Source organism: Actinia tenebrosa, unplaced genomic scaffold, assembly GCF_029948245.1.
Source record: "Actinia tenebrosa isolate PJP-AT-01 unplaced genomic scaffold, QUT_ActTen_1.0 PGA_scaffold12__29_contigs__length_12842862, whole genome shotgun sequence".
NCBI classification, from domain to species: domain Eukaryota; kingdom Metazoa; phylum Cnidaria; class Anthozoa; order Actiniaria; family Actiniidae; genus Actinia; species Actinia tenebrosa.
In genome coordinates this window covers 5,485,961-5,503,412 of record NW_028292572.1, presented here as the reverse complement: position 1 = coordinate 5,503,412, position 17,452 = coordinate 5,485,961, and the positions used below count along the sequence as shown (strand labels likewise).

Below are 17,452 nucleotides of genomic sequence, written 5' to 3'. Positions count from 1 at the left end.
CAATATAGTTTGTGTAAACTTTAAAATGCATGTCACCCAAAAAGTTTTATTTTGTGGATATACAGTAGACTTTGCAATATGTGAGGTTATTTAGGTTTGAAATGACATTATGCTAAATTGAACAGTATTCATTTGGGTGTAAACTTTCAGGTTCGAGTATTTTTTTAGTTTCAATATGAAGCTCTGTCTGACCCTCCCCGTAACTTTACCCCACAGTACATCCCCTGGGTGATTATAACACAAAAACTCATTACACATTAGTGTAAACCCAGGGATTAAAAAATGCCAAAACCAGTGCTTTGATTTTCCAATGCTATGTCAATAGCATTTCTAAAGCTAGTGTAATCGTCATGCACACTTGGAAGTTCTAACTCTTGAGGGCAAGTATTTGCATTAGGGAGAGGACCATCTTTTGGACCAAGCTGCAGAACTGTGATTTTTGCAGGGTTGTGGAAACCAAGTGGAGGGATCACATTAGCCCCTGTGCAAAACTTTAATAAATCTCCCAACTTAGTTGCTGAAAATAAAGAAAGACATTGTTAGTCATATCATACAGCACTCATAGTTCTTTGGATTTGATGTTTTAGCATGATCGCAGGGCTGCTTTTCCAAATGAGTGCTATATACGACACTACAAATGTATATAGTAGAAAAACAAGGTCAATAATTTTGTGTGAAATTGCTTACACTTAAATTTTTCTTATTGTCATCAATCTTACCTTCTTCTTCCAAATATTGTATGAAAAACTGTTTTACTTTGTCATTGACATCTTCAAACATGATTAGATCTTTGAATTCTTCAGTTGTAATATTTGATGTGTTGTTACAACTGACAAAAAGCTTCTTGAACTGAACAGGATGTTTTCTTGCCATTTCTAAAACAGGACCAAGTCCTGTGGCGAACTGATCAATCTCTGCTTTTCTAGATAGAATTACTGAATGCAAGCAAAGAGCAGTAATTGCCTCCATCTTATTTTCTATATGTAGGACTTTGAGGTACCCAGAATCAGCCAATAAACGTTGGTGATTTGTATATACCATGACTATGTTGTCCAGTGTAGCACAGTTAATCTAAGCCTGATGACATCAAAATTTCAAATGTCAGATATCTATATTAATTTTCATTTCGAATTTACATATATAAGGGATCATTTATTTCTTTGTCATTGATCTTTAAGGTTTTCAAAAACCCCTCCTTCCTTTTTTTTTTTTTGCTTTGTCCCATTCTTTTAACAAATAATAATAGGTTCTAAGTATTCATCCCCCCGCCCCACAATCACACACAAAGAAACCCCTCCCATAAACAATGCCTATTTAGCAGGCTTATAGAGAGCGGGGGCGATTTGGTGGCAGTTCAAATTAATAAGAGAGTCAACTTATTGCTTAACGACAAGCCAACATATTATAACAGCATTATGTTGTTATGCTGCCAGTGTGAACCAAAATTAAGACAGATTTTGAGGAGACTGATGTTATCCTACAATAAAATTGCTGCATTTTATGCAACCAAAGCAAACAGAACTGGAATTGTAGTTAACTAAACAAATATGTTATGTCTACATGCATGTGTAACAGAAGCTCATAATTTATTTTATACGATAATCAAAAAAAACAAAAACAAACCTCCTCAATAGTGTGAATCACTGCATAGTCTGTAACATCATCCTTGGTAATGTCTGCAATTGTGTTTTCATCATTTGGAGATAACAGGTACTCATAAATCACTGGTGGTAGATGTGCAAATCCTGGCCCTCCATTAAGAATGCTCATGGAAATCATTCTACCTGCCACCTTAAACAAGCTTGCTCGTACTGCATTTGTATTGTGCATTGGCAGTGAAAATGTCCCTCCACTTTCAAACAGCTTTATTGGGGCAAATGGAGATAACAATGAATTAACTAGAAGGGTAAAGTATTCTTTAGTTGGGCCACCACCATCAAGTGCTGGTTCTCCCTCAAAGGTAACCATGACATGACTGCTGTAATCGAACGCCCTTTTCTTGAAGAATGGAACACTATCAGCAAGGATGGTTTCTCGTCTGATAGTAATTCTCAATGGTGGGTCCTTTTTGCTACTGATATTCAAAAGAATGTTTTCTAGACTGTCTTCTTCGCCACTGTCAACAGTGTTCCATCTGACCAGATCATTTCCTGAAAGTAATGGTAATGAATTGAAATAAACTTATAAAGTTATACTATAAGTGACTGAAGACCCTACCTATCTAATTTTCCTTTTTTATTAAATTACAATGGGTTACTTGCACTAAGTTCACATGACCTCATCTCCCCTTAATCTTAAATCTTTGTAAAACCAATATCAATAAGTGGAAAGAGCATACTAGAATTATAGTAAGGTTTGGATGAACCTGAACCTTTTATCACACAGTATACTCAAGGACAATACATTGGTAGTAATATATGACTGAAAGTAGTACTTGCAACATTCCAGAATAACGCTATTAGTTCTAGCAACACCATTCCTGTTTGTAGCATAATCAAGTCTAAGCCAGTGAATAAAGTCAAGTGCAAAGGAAAAAGTGGCTTTTTATTTGCTAGTCATGACAAGGGTACATTCCTATACACCTCTGGCATTTTGTGAGTGTTTTCATTACAATTATGTCACATAAAAATACTCCATACCACAGTATTTAGACATTGCGAATGTACTCATTAAGTTCTGTGCTAGCTGATGACAATTCATATAGAGGTTCTTGTGTAATTGTCATTTATAATTGATGTTTAAAAAGCACTAGCCTAGTAGTTCTTAACCCACTGGTTCTTATATGCAGGGTTTTACTGACATTTGTGAACTTACTTGTGCTATTTCCTGAATCAGTGTAAGAACACTTGGGGCAGACAAACTCTTCATCATCGGCATAAACCCTCATACAGCCAGAGTTACTGGTGAATGTGCCAGCAGAGTGTAGGTCAACTTCATGGCCACACTTTGGGCACTTTACCTTGTATACAATCCCTTGTCCATATTTTGTTATGAAATATGAATCTTAAATAAAAAACAGATTTCGAACAAATATTAGACTGGTGAAGAAAAAATTCAAAAAACTTTTCTTCATCTCTTCCAAGTACATGCCTCATTCAGAGATGACTCTCACACTAACTACCTCTATATTCAATATTTGCAACACACAGGAAAAGAAAGAAGGAGGAAAACCGAAGAACCCATAGAAAAACCCTTGTCACATGAGAGATAACAACACATCGAACAAACTTAGTTCGCATATGACCAGTAGAGCAGGAATCAAACCCGGGTCACAAGCCAGCGCTCTCACCACTTGGCCACCCATGATGAATGATAATAAACATTTATATATCATTGCAGCTTATTCATCCATTTTTGGGGACATTATTTAAGGGCTGGTCATAACAATTATAATACAGGCTTTAAAACAATGGTGGATCACCACTGTTTCAATTTTTGAAAATTGCTTATTTATAGCCCACCCTCTTTACTTTCTGACAAGTCATTAATTACTTTTCATTCTATCATAGAAATTCTTCAACAAGTGAAGAGAAGACTTTTTATTGAAGAACAGCAACATGGTGGATATGTGCCATGTGAAAGCACTGTTGCTTTGACAGAGGGAAGCTTTGAAATAGCTGGAGAGCTCATGGCAATGTCTCTTGCCCAAGGTGGACCAACCCCAAACTTTCTTGCTCCTTGGGTTTATGATTACCTTTCCACTGGCCTTAATGGAGTTGTAGCAGAAATAGAAAAAATGGAAGAAAGTCAGTTTAAGGCAGTGGCTCAGAAGGTAACATGGAATGAATTTTTCTTAAACTTGTCTTATTTCCATTACATTGATTAAAAGAAAAACTATTAACAAATGATTTATTAACATTTTATTTTTGGGATGTTTCCTTTTTATGAATAGAGATTTAAAAAAACCCAATACCTCCAATGATTTGATACAATTATATCATTATTGCTGATGTTTGAAGTAAAGATTTACCTGTTATTTAAGAAAATTCCAGAAATTGATTTTTGGCTTCACCTTATTTCATTCTCTCTTAGCTAACAGTGAATTTCTCTCCAATGACCAACAAAAATTATAATTTTTTACTGTTATGGCCACTGTTATTATCAGCAGCAGTGTGTGAGAATTGAACCAGTAAATAAACAAATGAGGCAGGCAAGTAAGAATTAGTTTTACATTGTTTTGTTCAAGATCATGGCAGTAAACACAGAAGAAGAACTGAAAGATGTGTTGATGGAAGATGAGTGTATGGACATCTTAAGTGAAGTGGGCTATAGGGGAGTTCCGCAACGAGAGAAACTGAAAAACAAGTGTAAATTAGCAAGGTAAGGTATATCATATCAAAGTACATACAATTCATAACCAATCATGCTTTTGTTCCATGATATATAAAACATAATAATTCATGTACTCCATAATGAGTTGCCCTTATTTGGAGTATCAGACTTCCTTTCTGTTCTCAGGAATGGAATTAAATCAATGAAGGGAATGGAATATTCAGTTACATATACAAACTTGTGACATATATAATTATTTTTTCTAGGTCAATATATATTAAGGTTTATATTGAACCAAAAATTCCAATGTTGAGTCAGATGGCAAAGGGGCTGCAGTTATTTCAAGTCCTCGAAGAAGTAGCAAAAAACAAAGAGGAGATGAAGAAGTTGTTCACTTTGGACAGCTTTGAAGATCTGACTGCAGATTCCTTACTTGGGCTGATGTGTGTCGATTTCTCCCTTCCACAACAGTTAAAGGAAGCTGAAATACGCACATACAAAGCTTTCTGTGACTTCCTTCACATGATAGAATATGAAGGTAATTCGAAGTTAAAATGCTTTCTTCAGAATTTTGATTTTCAGTGTGATTGTCCAGGCTACAAACATTACACAAATAGACTATGGTGGTATAGATATAGATGTACACTATCATACACAGATAATGTGTAGTAAACACCCACATATAAGAACAAGTGGCATAATAACCTTCAGGCAGAAATGTAGTCAATAAAGCACCATATATATATAAGAACCAATTATTCCTAATAAATAAGACAAGTTCTTATCTAAAAAACATGGGGAAGTTGTCCTCAAAACATTCTCTCTTTTCTTTATTTCTATAAAGCATGCTAACAAGTGTGTAGTTCCTGAAACTTGGAAAACCCCATAATTTTAGTGTCATTAATTTTCCATGTGATGGGGTTTGTTTTTTAATGACATCAATATTTCTGTACTTTTTCCCTGACCCACCCTCAATTCCATAAAGTATAATTAAAAAGAAAACAGTCAACTTCTGACTGGGCAAAAAAATTACTAACAATATAAACAGACAGACAAAAATAGTATAATTCACGGAAAATAGGCAAACTGTGGATCTTAAATTTAGAATTTTCATAGGGCAAAATTATTATCTAACACATAAATGTAATACCATGTATTGGTCTGCATTTTGGAAAAATTGTCATTAAAAGTCGATTTCTGTAGGTACAATATTTGCATTTTTGCAAAATTGATTTGTTTTGCACACCAAAATGCTTTAACCATTCAGAAATGGGCATGACATCACGCATGCAACATTTGCCAAAAGCCCATTGGCCCCTCTTAGGGGTGAAATTTCATCCCTGCCACGCCCATCATCTCATAATACAGGTGCCTCTAAGGGTTTATTTTCAAAATTTTCGACAAGCATCCCTGCCTTCATAATGGAGTCCCCCCCCCCCCCCCAAAGGATTTTTTTGTTTTTTGCTTTTTTTTCTATTTTGCATGGAAATTTTTTGCAACAAAAATTCTCATTCCCAAAGGTTTTGAATGGGATGGAAACAAACATAGCAATGCCTTAGCTGATTTGGTCTATTATAAAAACCACTTTCAACTTATTCATATCCAGTATTATATAATTTTATTTATCAATGGATGTACCTGTTTGGCAGTGCACCTTAATAATATGAACAGTAATGAGTTTTTGAGGGTTATTTTCTGTCTCTATGATGTATTCTATATTTTAGCATAGTGAGACTTAAATACAACTACCTATTAAAAAACTTATAACTTGGCTTTATTTTCAATATTGTTTATTGCACCCAACAGGCATGTCAAAGTATGAGGTTTCCTTGACAGATGTTCTGAAATTTATTACTGGATGCAGTCAAGTACCTCCCCTTGGTTTTTCTAAGAAGATCTGTCAGTTTCATCGGTGATTGTACACCAGGATGTCAGTGCCGCCCAACAGCATCAACATGTAGCCTGCACCTGAGACTTCCAACACACCTCCAATCATATGAAGACATGACCGAGGCTGGGATCTCCATGCTCAAAGAGTGTTTTGGTTTTGGTAGCATCTAATTTGTATTTAGTACATATTAATGTACATCACAGTTAGGAGTGTTCTTGACAAAATAAGTCTGAGCATTTTTATGGTTGTTGCCCTTGTTTGGTGGTAGCTCTTCTTATTTGGGTATTTACAGAGTTAGAGTTCACATACTGATATTATTGTTTACAATAGGCCCAATTTAACACTTGGTCTTTGTAAAGTAAGGCCAATATGTTGTTGTTCATGTTGTTTCTGTTGATTTTGATTCTGCCAAAATAGGATCTATATATGGATGTGAGTTAATAACTCATAGTCCATCAAATGATTCCCTTCTTATATTTTGCTTTATTACTATAATAATACAGTACCTTCCATTAAGGAGTATCTGTGAAGTTTGTAATAAGATGCACAGTTTGAAGAAATAAATGTATCCCATGATTTCCATCATCATGGAGAGGGTTCACAGTTAACTCTAGTACTATTCTGTCTTGATCATTTAAGCATACTGTTGAACGAGGAATTACCACGTGATTTTCTGTCTGAAGTTCTGGTTGTGGCTCATTATCATCAGTGCCATAGTTGAGAGGGTCAATAATCTCATCATCCAAAACTCTTCTAATAGATGGCTGATTTGAATTTACTCCTTGATAAAAACCCTCAGTCCATATTTGAACAGGTGATTTGTAGTCTGCAGTTCTGATTGGATGATTATTCCATTGCAATACAAACTCTTCAAGAGACCGACTGATCCTTGGTATGAATATGTAATGCAATGCATAAAGGTGAATTTCATTTAGAGGATCAAGTATAAACTGTTCCTCCATAAAATAGAATAAGCTCTTATAGTATCTTCCAAAAGAGTCACCAACATCACGCCACAGACGTTCAATTCTTTGATTGTGCACTGACAGTCCAGTTATTACAGGGTGATGTGTATCTCCATATCTTGTCAACATCCACCTTGCTACATATATGTTCTCTGTTCCATGGTCACATCTTACTCGATATGGGACATTGAACTTATGAATTGCATGTGTAAAAAGATCTAATACCGTTCCTGCTTCATTATTGTTGCTGCACTTCAGGAATACAATTGTCCTTGAAAAACCATCTATTGCACCATGTATGACTAATCTCCATCTCACAAGCTTGTGATGTCCATCCAAATGCCTGTTGAAGAAAAATTAATGCTAAATAAATATAATAGGACATTAATTTGCATGATGGCATCCTTTCAACACTATTAACAGGTTTCACAAATTTTCTTTATTATTCAAATTTGTATTTCTACATGAGAAAAGCAAGACAAATGGTGAACAAAAGAAAGTGTTCAAGGGATTCTTATAGTAGAGGTTAATGACACCATACTAGTGCAAATATTCTATTGGTTACTTTTGTATTAGTGAGCTTCTGCATATTAGGGGGCAGAAGCAAAAAAATTATTGGGGGGGCACAGTGAAATTGTTTTTATGAAAAGCATAAATATCTGAAATTGCTGAGTTTATGTTGTTAGCCAGAAAGCATCTGGCCCCCAGACAAATTATTGGGGGGGGGGGGGGGGGCAGTAACCCCTGCCCCCTCCCACCCCCCGGTTCTGCAGATCATGTTCTGGAGTTTCAAAGGCAGAATGCCAGTTTGGTGAATGTAATTATCAATTTAAGCTTTAATATTCATGAGGAGGTACATACGAGGTTCCCAAGATATTACTCTATAAACATACCATAAACTGTTTGGTCCAGCGACACTGTACACTCTTCTTCTAATGTGCAACCGCTGTATCTGCTGCTTTCGTAGTGGGTCCACTCTAAGCATTGACTCTCTCAGCCTCCACCTCTGTACTATGATTCCTCGTCCACGAAGTGCACCTCGCATCATTACTTCTCCAGAATTAGGAGAGATGTCCATAATAGATTTGACAAACACATCAAGTTCTTGCTCAGTAATATCACTAAAATTGCATTGTTCTTGGATACCTAATTCATTTCGCCGTCTATGTAGTGTAATCCTGGAAATACCAAGCAGGTTTGATATTTTTGTCCAGGAAAAGCCAATTTCTCTCAACGCCTGAATTTGTGATTTGGACACCACAAAACGTGGCCAGCCTCGTGATCTAGGTTCACGGCTTCCAGACGTTTCACATCGAAAGCTTTGGTTGTTTTCCCATTCTTCAAGGAACTGACAGCGTTCTTGGTATCTTGCCCGGAATTCCTCATAAACGTTTAGTAGTTGCAGCAAATGACTCATCAAATCTGCTCCTTCCGTTCCAAAATTCTGCGACTCGAAAATGCTGTAAAACAACACACAACCAAAGCATATGCCTTGTGCAATTCTAGACATTTCATCGGCAACCTCCAATTTGTCCGTAAGAGCGTTTACTCGAAGTTGTTCATAGGGAAGATCAAGTAGAAATCGTTGGAACTCTCTGCGAATAATATCTGTACTGTCCTCCGTGGTCGCCATTATGGATTAGAACCCAGACTCAACAAGGACTTGGCCGCAAGAGCCTGGTTCCTAAAGCAAATTGCGCAACAAGTTGTATTTCTGGAAAGAAGTTTTATATTTTTGTAAGTGTTAGATATCCGTTTATTTTGCTATTATATTTTTGTACATTTATGAACTCATTTATTTTACATATCCATGTAAAGACTATATATATATACATACCGAGAAAAGCTATTGACAAGAAGTATCTATTTGAATCGGAACTTTTATTTTATGACAGACGTCTTGTATATTTATCAGGACAAGTATTAATTTGATAGAAACTTTTACCTTGAGACCTCGAAACTTTCATTTTAAGATAGATGTCTTATATATTTATAAACAAGTATTATATTTAGTCGAAACTTTTGTTTTAAGACCTATGTCTTGTATATATGTTGTAGGAAGTCTTAGATATGTCAACAGAAGTTTTATAGGTGGCGCATAAGTATTTTTGAAACACTTGGCGTTCCATACAAATTGGCCCTCGGGGGGAATCCAATTAGATTTACGTGGGTTGAGGAGTTGAAAAATTTCACAATGAGAAGTATTTGTTGAAGAATTATCAGCATGAAAAAAAGCTTTGAGTCGAGTACGACGAAAGAAAGATTCAGAATCTTTGTTGATTTAATTTGTACAGGAAAGATAATTTATAAATAATAAAATAGTTGCTTATATGGGATTATAGAGTGACGATATAATTAACAGTTTTAAATTTTAGGTAATTCAACAAAACTCATTCATTTGAAAAATCGCACTCAAAAATGTTTCTTTATGTCTTTATCTCAGTATCAATCGATACGAAAAGACACTGCATTGCCTGAGCTGCGTTTGCTGGGCAAGGGAAAAACATACACACCTTCTATTGGGGTAAAATGGCTTGGGGAAATAAACCCCAGCCGTTTATTGACATAAACAATTAACGATTAATTTTTACCATGCAGAGTGTTCTGCCCAGTAAAGGTGCGGGCATCAAAACGCCCCTAATAATTACAAAAACATTAGAAGTCAAAGAAAACCGTGGACGGGGGTAAGGTGAGGCAGGAGGGAAAAAAGAATAACAGTTCAGAGCCACAGACAAGAATTGGTCTTCACTCGGTGACAGCTAGAAGGTTAATGACCCCCGCGAGTGTTAGACCACGTGACTAACGCATCGCATTATAGGGGGGTATGCCTTATTCCTCAATCCCTTTACCCCGTCACGGGTTATATAATTAATTACACTAGTGGCCATGAAATATCAAAAACTTCTATAAGACATAAAAACCCTATTTGCAAGCAAATATTTCCTTTATGTCTTTATCTCAGTATCAATGGATACGAAAAGACACTGCATTGCCTGAGCTGCGTTTGCTGGGCAAGGGAAAAAACATACACACCTTCTACTGGCGTAAAATGGCTTGGGAAAATATTGTTTATTGACATAAACAATTAATGATTGATTTTTACAATGCAGAGTGTTCTGCCCAGTAATGGTGCGGGCATCAAAACGCCAAAAGGATGATTGCATTGGAAATGCCATCATGCTGCCCAACTCCAGGCAATGCAGTGCAAAGAACACAACAAAATACAAAATGGGAGTAGAGAAAAATTGTATTGACGATCTGCCGCCCATGCGGGTCACACCACATTATCTGATAAACCTAAACTATCAGGCCAGGATATATAAAACGTTTAATGCCATGAAGAAATGCTGCCCCTGCAGGTCAATTCCCAAGGGCATGTTACATGAATACTAAGAATACAGTGATATACAAGAATTAATGCAGTTGGAACTGCTGCCCCTGCAAGTCAATTCCCAAAAGAATGTTGCATGAATAAGAATAAATATATAGAGATAGAATGCTGCCCCTGCAGAACATTCAGATTTTCTTGTTGCTCAAACTGATACCAGGGTAGAAATTCAATATGCTTAGTTATGCCTACTGTTAACACGAATGTATTTCAAGAAGGCACTGACTTCCATCGCCCTAAGATGCGGATTTGAGCATCTGACAGGCCTTTTTCGGCTGCATGTGGCGCCGCACCAATTCGGAAACTATGCCCTTTATACCGAGTAGGATCCAGGAAAAAGAGGTCCAGGGTTGGAACCACGAAATTTCAAATAATCCAAAATAATATCAACTGGACAACAAATTTGCTGACGTGAAATATTAAGTGAAAATGAAGGCTGGTTATAGCTATGCTTATAGTCCCTGAAAGTGATTTTAAGTGCCTGAACCGAATTGCCAGTGTTGACTAGCCGAGTGAGTTGCTGTAGCTGTAAAGGAATCCCCGAACTACTAGAGACTGATGTCATTTCACCAACTCTCAGGAAGGCATAAAAGGCTAAGGAGCACATTACTCTGAACAAAGCACGTTCATATGATGTCTTGTACTTAGAGATTTCGAGACACAGTAACTTTTGTAAAATGGGCAAAGTAATAGGGAGTCGACTATCTAAACGAAATCCCACCTTGTTGTAGCCTTTGAGCATTTGCAAAACGAAAAATGCTTTAGATGGATCTGGTAGGAGATAAAGCTTATGAGAATACCCTATGGCAGAAACATAGGTATGCAGTGTTGAGGGTGCATAACTCCTATCAAAAAGAAAAGCTATAAAAAGAGCTAGCAAGGTAGGGGATATTGGTAAAGAAGTCAGAGCGCGCTGAAAATATGTACTTAAAAAGAGTTGGAACAGACCCCATGCCCTCTTATAAACAGGGATGGAAGATGGCTGAAGGCTTGACTTGATAAGGGTGGAGACTATATTGCCCAACGCTGCGGTAGAAGATGAGGAGGGATCGCTGTGGGGTCTGAGTGTATGGAAGCTGGGGCCATCTGCTTGAAAGCTGAAACCTGCAAGCGAGATAAAGCATCAGCCAATGCGTTGTGTATGCCACGAACATGTTTCGCTTTAAACATAATGTTCTCCTGAAGGCAAATAGAAACCAGCTTTCTAACAAAAAACATGAGCGACTTGTCTCTGCAGGACTGTTTGTTTATGACATGGACTAGAGCCTCATTATCCGTAAAAAATAAAACACATTGATTGCGAAGCTCAGCACCCCAGAGGTGTAGTCTTGTACAATTGGATAAAATTCTAATATTGCAATATTTCTCCCAATCCAATTATCAGGCCATTGGCCATAGCACCAGTGGTTGCCAAATAATGCACCGAAGCCAAGAGATCCAGCAGCATCAGTATACAAACTAAGCTTAGTGGAAGTGGCCCAAGTCTCCTTCAGAAAGAATGACTTACAATTATATGACTTGAAAAAAGAATGCCAAACTTTCAAATCTTCCTTAACGGATTGATTAAATCTAATAAAATGATGTGGAGAATAAACACCTAGGGTTAATTAGATAGTAGTCAATTAATAGTCAATTAGACGACGCAGGAAAGCTCGACAATCATCAAGTAAATGCAATACGTTAGGAATGTGAAGCTTGCGATGGGCAATCCATTCAATGGCAGTGCTGAAGGTTTCAAAGACTTTACAGGAACTGGAACAACCCATAGGCATGCATTTATCAAAGTAATAGGCATCGTTCCACCGCATTCCTAAAAGAGGATAATCGAGGGGATTGACTGGAATAATCCGAAAAGCATTCTTAATGTCAGTCTTGGCCAAAAAGCAGTTGGGGCCAACTGATTTGATATATTGTATAGCATCCTGAATGGATGCATATTGAACAGAAGAATTTTCCGGATAAATGCCGTCATTAATGGATGATCACCTAGGAAAGGATAATTGGTGGATCAATCTGAATTCCCCGGGAGATTTCTTAGGTACCACTCCAAGGGGTGAAACCTGAAAATGCTCAAATGGAGGGGAACTAAAGGCCTGCAAGCCTATCAGCCGCCAGTTCCTTTTCAATTTTGGTAGTAACAATGTCAGGATTTTGAAAAGCCGATATCAAATTATTACCCTGAAATGAAAGCCTAGGACCTTCATAACCAAGACGAAAACCTTCAGTAAAGCCAGAAGAAATGTAAGAGAGAAGTGAAGTAGTATACCCGTCAAGCAAGCTTATTAATTTATCAATTCTTACTGGCGTTGGAAGATGACTTAGCAGCGGAGGGCTGGCTTTTGGGAAATCGTTTCTCACTTTGAGGAGGAAAATTGTAATTCAGGGCTCTATGGCTGCCCTCAAACTTAAAACAACTATGCTTGAAAGACCAGCCAGAGCATTCCAATCCCTTATGGAATTTGTAGCAAAAACCCCTGGGAATTGACAAAAAGAATGTACGTGGGGACTTCTCCTTCACATTAGGGGTGGATTGAGCACGAAGCCACAATTCCTAATGCATATGTTCCCAAGGATACATAGTTGGGCTTTGCTGTCGCAAGAATCGAAAATTTTCATCGTAATATTTCCAATTTTGCCAAATCATGAATCAACTCGCTATATTTCATTAAAGCTGGAGCTTCAAGAGGGAATTTCTGAGTATAGATACCCACAAAAACCCTAACGGCACTTTTCCAGGACTCGATTGTATTGACGCGCTTCGGTTTGAGAGAAGATTCGAGACACAATGAAGGCAATTGGCCATCATTGGGATTCTGTATTGTGATATTAAATTTGTTCTCTAGCTCTGGGTTAACTAGAAGACTACCAAGATCAAGGTATTCAGATCTTGGACTTTAGCTTATCTGATACCCGGGCATCAATGGATAGGTCAGCAGAACGAAATAATGAAGTTGGCAACGAACCAGGATTTTGAGTAGCTATAGGTCGCTCACCTGTGATTTGGCTGTGGGCAACAAGCAAATATTTCCTTTTCTTTATCTGTGTGGTGCTACAAGTTGTCCATGTACATTGCATACAAATGAAAACAACAACAAAAATGACTGTAAGTCCTGATTGATTATACAGGTGCTACAGGTGCTGTGTTCTTGTTTGTTACACCCCCACTCTCTGAGGCATGAAACTTAATTTTTACTAACTGTACGATTGACAGCAAGTAGGACACTTTTGGCAACAGAATCTGTTTCTTACTTTAATACAGTTCGCGAATACATGATAATGCTTATTGTCAAATGTTTCCTTCCAAACTTGGGAATAATCAATATAATTAAAGTCATGTTCCTTATGCCTATGTTCCTTATTTCCATCAAGTTCGTGTAATGTCCGAATTCTCGTTTGTTGTCTTCACTTTTACAGCAAAGGCTTCTGTTAAGCCAACAGGGCTTGCACTATGTTTGTCATCATGTGGGTGTTTATAAAAAACCACAGCTAGAAACTTCCACACCTACAATAAGTTGAAAAAAGAGAACATTTTCAGTAATCAATATCAATTATAGCCAAGTAGAGTGGATACAAAAAATTATGAAACAAAATTTAATAGTTAGTGTGTAACATTTACACGACGAGCCCTGTACCTTTTGATTTTGTTTTGCGAGGATTTGAAAGCGTTGCAAATCGACTGCAATTCTGCATTTCTGTGGTCTGTAGTGTTGGAACTAAGTAGGGCAGGGACATTTTAGTGAACTAAATATTCCCTATTTGTCATCACCAAGATATTTTATTACACATATCCGAAATATCGATCGAAATGAATAACAATGAATGTAATTGATCCTCAAATACTATGATATCAAATATAATGACATTTCTAACGAGAAATTAAAATAATTGAAGTGTATGCTCATGGCCTTTACCATTCCAATCATAGGAAATAGAATAAGCCAAAGAGCGCCAACAGAAGATGTTATTGCTTCATACAGTCTTCAGTAGACTGTCCAATAAAACTATAATTTCTGTTGACGCTCTTTAGCTTAGCAAAACTGAAATCATTCTATTAACTAGGTTCGCAAATGAAACTTTAAAACTTCTGCGAGAAATGTCAAATTCTAACATTTTACCAAATGAAAAGACATCGCTGGCAGTAGTTTCGCTATCACCGTTGATAACTTCCGGCGCTAAATAGCTTTCGCATTGCACTTGTAGTAGTAATGATATGGCTTCTTTCACTTACACCACCGTATGTTCATTTTGTCTTTAAAATTTTAAGAGTTTCTACTCTTTGAGCAAGCACATGCTATCAAAGCACCATGAATCTGATGTTCAGAATTTTGTGCCAGTCTTTAAAGATACGGAATCAAACATTGATGCACTTCCCTTGGTCGTAGCCTTATCTAAAAGCGACAGAATATTGAATTTATCATTGAAAATTTTATAATACAAATCTGCCACTATTCCTATGTCAATCAATTCAAATTATAATTATGCATTCTCATAAAGGATATACGCTGTTTTTAAAGCCTATGTTGTTGAATATTATTTTCCATGTTTGAGATCATAAAAGCAATCCTATTATAACATTCAAGCACTCTGAAAATGATTCCTTGATGCTTCCATTAGAAAGCAATTTCAATGGAAAAGAAAACTGGTAGCCATATTCCATGGCAGTCTGTTGAGCTAAATAAATTATGGAGACATTGAACTAGATGCAACTCTTTCAGAAATAAGCTCCTTCATGACAGCTTTCCTCATTTTGGAGCTTTCATGAAAGGACCAATGAAAAATTGGAATGCCAGAGCTAGCATATTGTACAATGTCCTTTGCAGCATATATTACTCCAATTCCACAGCTTGAACTTCCTTCCCCAGCTTAACAAACAAACGAACAAAGCTGTAAGAAACAAACAAACGAAACACAAATTAATAAATAGATAAGTAAAAAAACAAGCATATACAGTAAATAGATGACGGACAGACAATTTCTGTACTATTCTATTAATCAAATTTATACCTACCCCCCTATGTTGGCTTTTGTCATGACAAAGTGTTCAATGCAAACTTCTTTGGGGCCAAGGCCACATTCAGTGCATAACTATAAAGCAAGACAACAAAGTTGAATTCTTGCATTTATCTATGTCACAAACTATGTTGAGGAGTAACAGTCCTTTTGCTTTTAGTTTTTTGCCCTCTGTGTACTCTCAACAAACTTGAGTCCAGCTGTAGTTTACTAACAGTATTTACAAAGTACAAGACTGAACATGCCCTGAGTGCATGACAGAACATGCAAAATTCACCAAACCCCTTTCCACCCAGCATGAAATTTGCATCATTCTTCTTTGGAAGCAACAAGTAGAAATCTTTACAGTCAAGGACTACTGTAAAAAGACAGACATTGGGTCCAACATTTGAACATTGATTACTGGGCACTTTTCAAAATATAAATTACACAGTCAGGATGTAAATTCAAATCCCCTAACATCTATAGTTGACATAGCTATACCTTTGAACTTTATCTTGTAGAGTTTTCCATCTACATAAATGCCATTCCTCTTTATCAAATCCTTTTGTTTGTTGAAGTCTTTCACCATAGTCTTGATGCTTTCTCTGATTTACAATATACAAATCAGAAAATGAATAATGTACTTTTTAGCTCTCATATTTTTGGAACATTTACATACCTGTTTTCTTCAATATTAGCAACACGAAGAGTGTGAACAGCCAATGCACTTTGGTATAATTCCAATAGTTACTTGATCTTTTCCTTTGTAAAGGAAACAAAAATGACAAATAAGATAAGAAAATTACACTCAATCAAAGTTTGTTTGAATAGACCTGTTGGCACTGCGAGTCCCATACTTGATTTTATTCCATACACATACGCAAAGCGTACGGTAAAGACTAGACAAATATATTAAATAGATAAATAACTTAGTAAGTATGACAAATAGGGAAAACTACGAAACATGAAACTGCAAAACGATAAGAAATATATAGAAACGAATAACTTACATTTGTGTATGAAGGGACGAAACTGCGAGCACCAACTAAGTATTTACATAGAGGGCGTATATAAGGCGTACAGAAGCTTCTAAGGGACAAGACTGAATGACGAAACAATGACGAAAATATTTAGACTGAAACGGGTGAAACAAAAGCTATGGAACACTTATAAACAAACCTAAGACAAAGAAAACTACACTAAAAACTCATTATAGGCTTTTCAGATCTAAAAAGACCTCTTCAGCTTGGATGTAATGTTTTGCCATTTCAGACCACGTGCCATTCCCTAGAGCATCGTTTTTTGTTTAAGGGTTGCGCACAAGAAGACATGAATATAGATATGATTCGAACAAACAATCTTATTCCCAAGAGAATGACATGATCTGAAAAGGCAAAACGTTAGTTGAAGCAGAGTGGGTCTATTGAAATAGGCTAATGAAATTACCAAAAAGTGGACGTCCATCTAATTTCAGGAGAAATTCCACAACGCCACCTTTTGAGCAGCCATGGAGCCTCTGTTCTCGAACACTCCATACAATATCTGTTGGAGATTTACTCGAAATCCATTAACTACTAGATCTGGTATTTCCTTGATTTCCATGATACTTCTGACAGCCCCAAAGACAACAGCACGCAAGGCTTTCATGTGTTTCTTGATTGGCAAAATTAATACATTTGACATTCCCTGAAATCATTTTTTGGAAAAGCCATATTATTATTAATCACAAACTATTTCGATACAATTTACTGTTTTAACAAGTGCTTATGGTCATTCAGCTATTAATAGATTTAATTTGTTTTTTTCATTTTTTTATTTACTCATCTCAAGATATATATGGTTTACAGTATCAAGGAATGGAATAAAAATTAGTTTAGGAAATCGCACGATCTCGGAGGACATCGTGTGATTTTTTGTTTATAGTTCACTCAACAAAATTACTGT

At 36.6% G+C, this 17,452-nt stretch overlaps 3 protein-coding genes and 2 pseudogenes across 3 annotated transcripts in view; 1 reads left to right on the top strand and 4 right to left on the bottom strand.

Moving 5' to 3' along the window:
• LOC148912093 (G2/M phase-specific E3 ubiquitin-protein ligase-like) lies at nt 1-1,025 on the bottom strand. Its single transcript, XM_089027909.1, has 2 exons — nt 720-1,025; nt 1-517 (listed from the first exon to the last, which is right to left on the bottom strand). Exons 1-2 carry the CDS (start codon nt 967-969, stop codon nt 276-278), a joined length of 492 nt encoding a protein of 163 aa, XP_088884035.1. The 5' UTR covers nt 970-1,025; the 3' UTR covers nt 1-275.
• The window catches only part of LOC148912092 (G2/M phase-specific E3 ubiquitin-protein ligase-like), a 42,978-nt gene extending 36,080 nt beyond the window's left edge, over nt 1-6,898 (top strand). The window contains exons 2-5 of the mRNA XM_089028342.1: nt 3,510-3,772; nt 4,187-4,320; nt 4,539-4,810; nt 6,079-6,898. Coding sequence (XP_088884468.1) covers nt 3,629-3,772; nt 4,187-4,320; nt 4,539-4,810; nt 6,079-6,188 — 660 coding nt within the window. The 5' untranslated portion in view covers nt 3,510-3,628 and the 3' untranslated portion in view covers nt 6,189-6,898. The remainder of the gene's footprint in view (nt 1-3,509; nt 3,773-4,186; nt 4,321-4,538; nt 4,811-6,078) is intronic.
• LOC148912091 (uncharacterized) lies at nt 6,640-8,370 on the bottom strand. Its single transcript, XM_089028341.1, has 2 exons — nt 8,022-8,370; nt 6,640-7,471 (listed from the first exon to the last, which is right to left on the bottom strand). The coding sequence occupies exons 1-2, from the start codon at nt 8,204-8,206 to the stop codon at nt 6,676-6,678; spliced, it is 981 nt and encodes a 326-aa protein (XP_088884467.1). The 5' UTR covers nt 8,207-8,370; the 3' UTR covers nt 6,640-6,675.
• A 2,324-nt stretch (nt 8,371-10,694) lies between these two features.
• LOC148912090 (uncharacterized) lies at nt 10,695-12,324 on the bottom strand (annotated as a pseudogene).
• Nucleotides 12,325-12,806: 482 nt separating this feature from the next.
• LOC148912089 (uncharacterized) lies at nt 12,807-17,155 on the bottom strand (annotated as a pseudogene).
• Between the last annotated feature and the right edge of the window lie 297 nt (nt 17,156-17,452).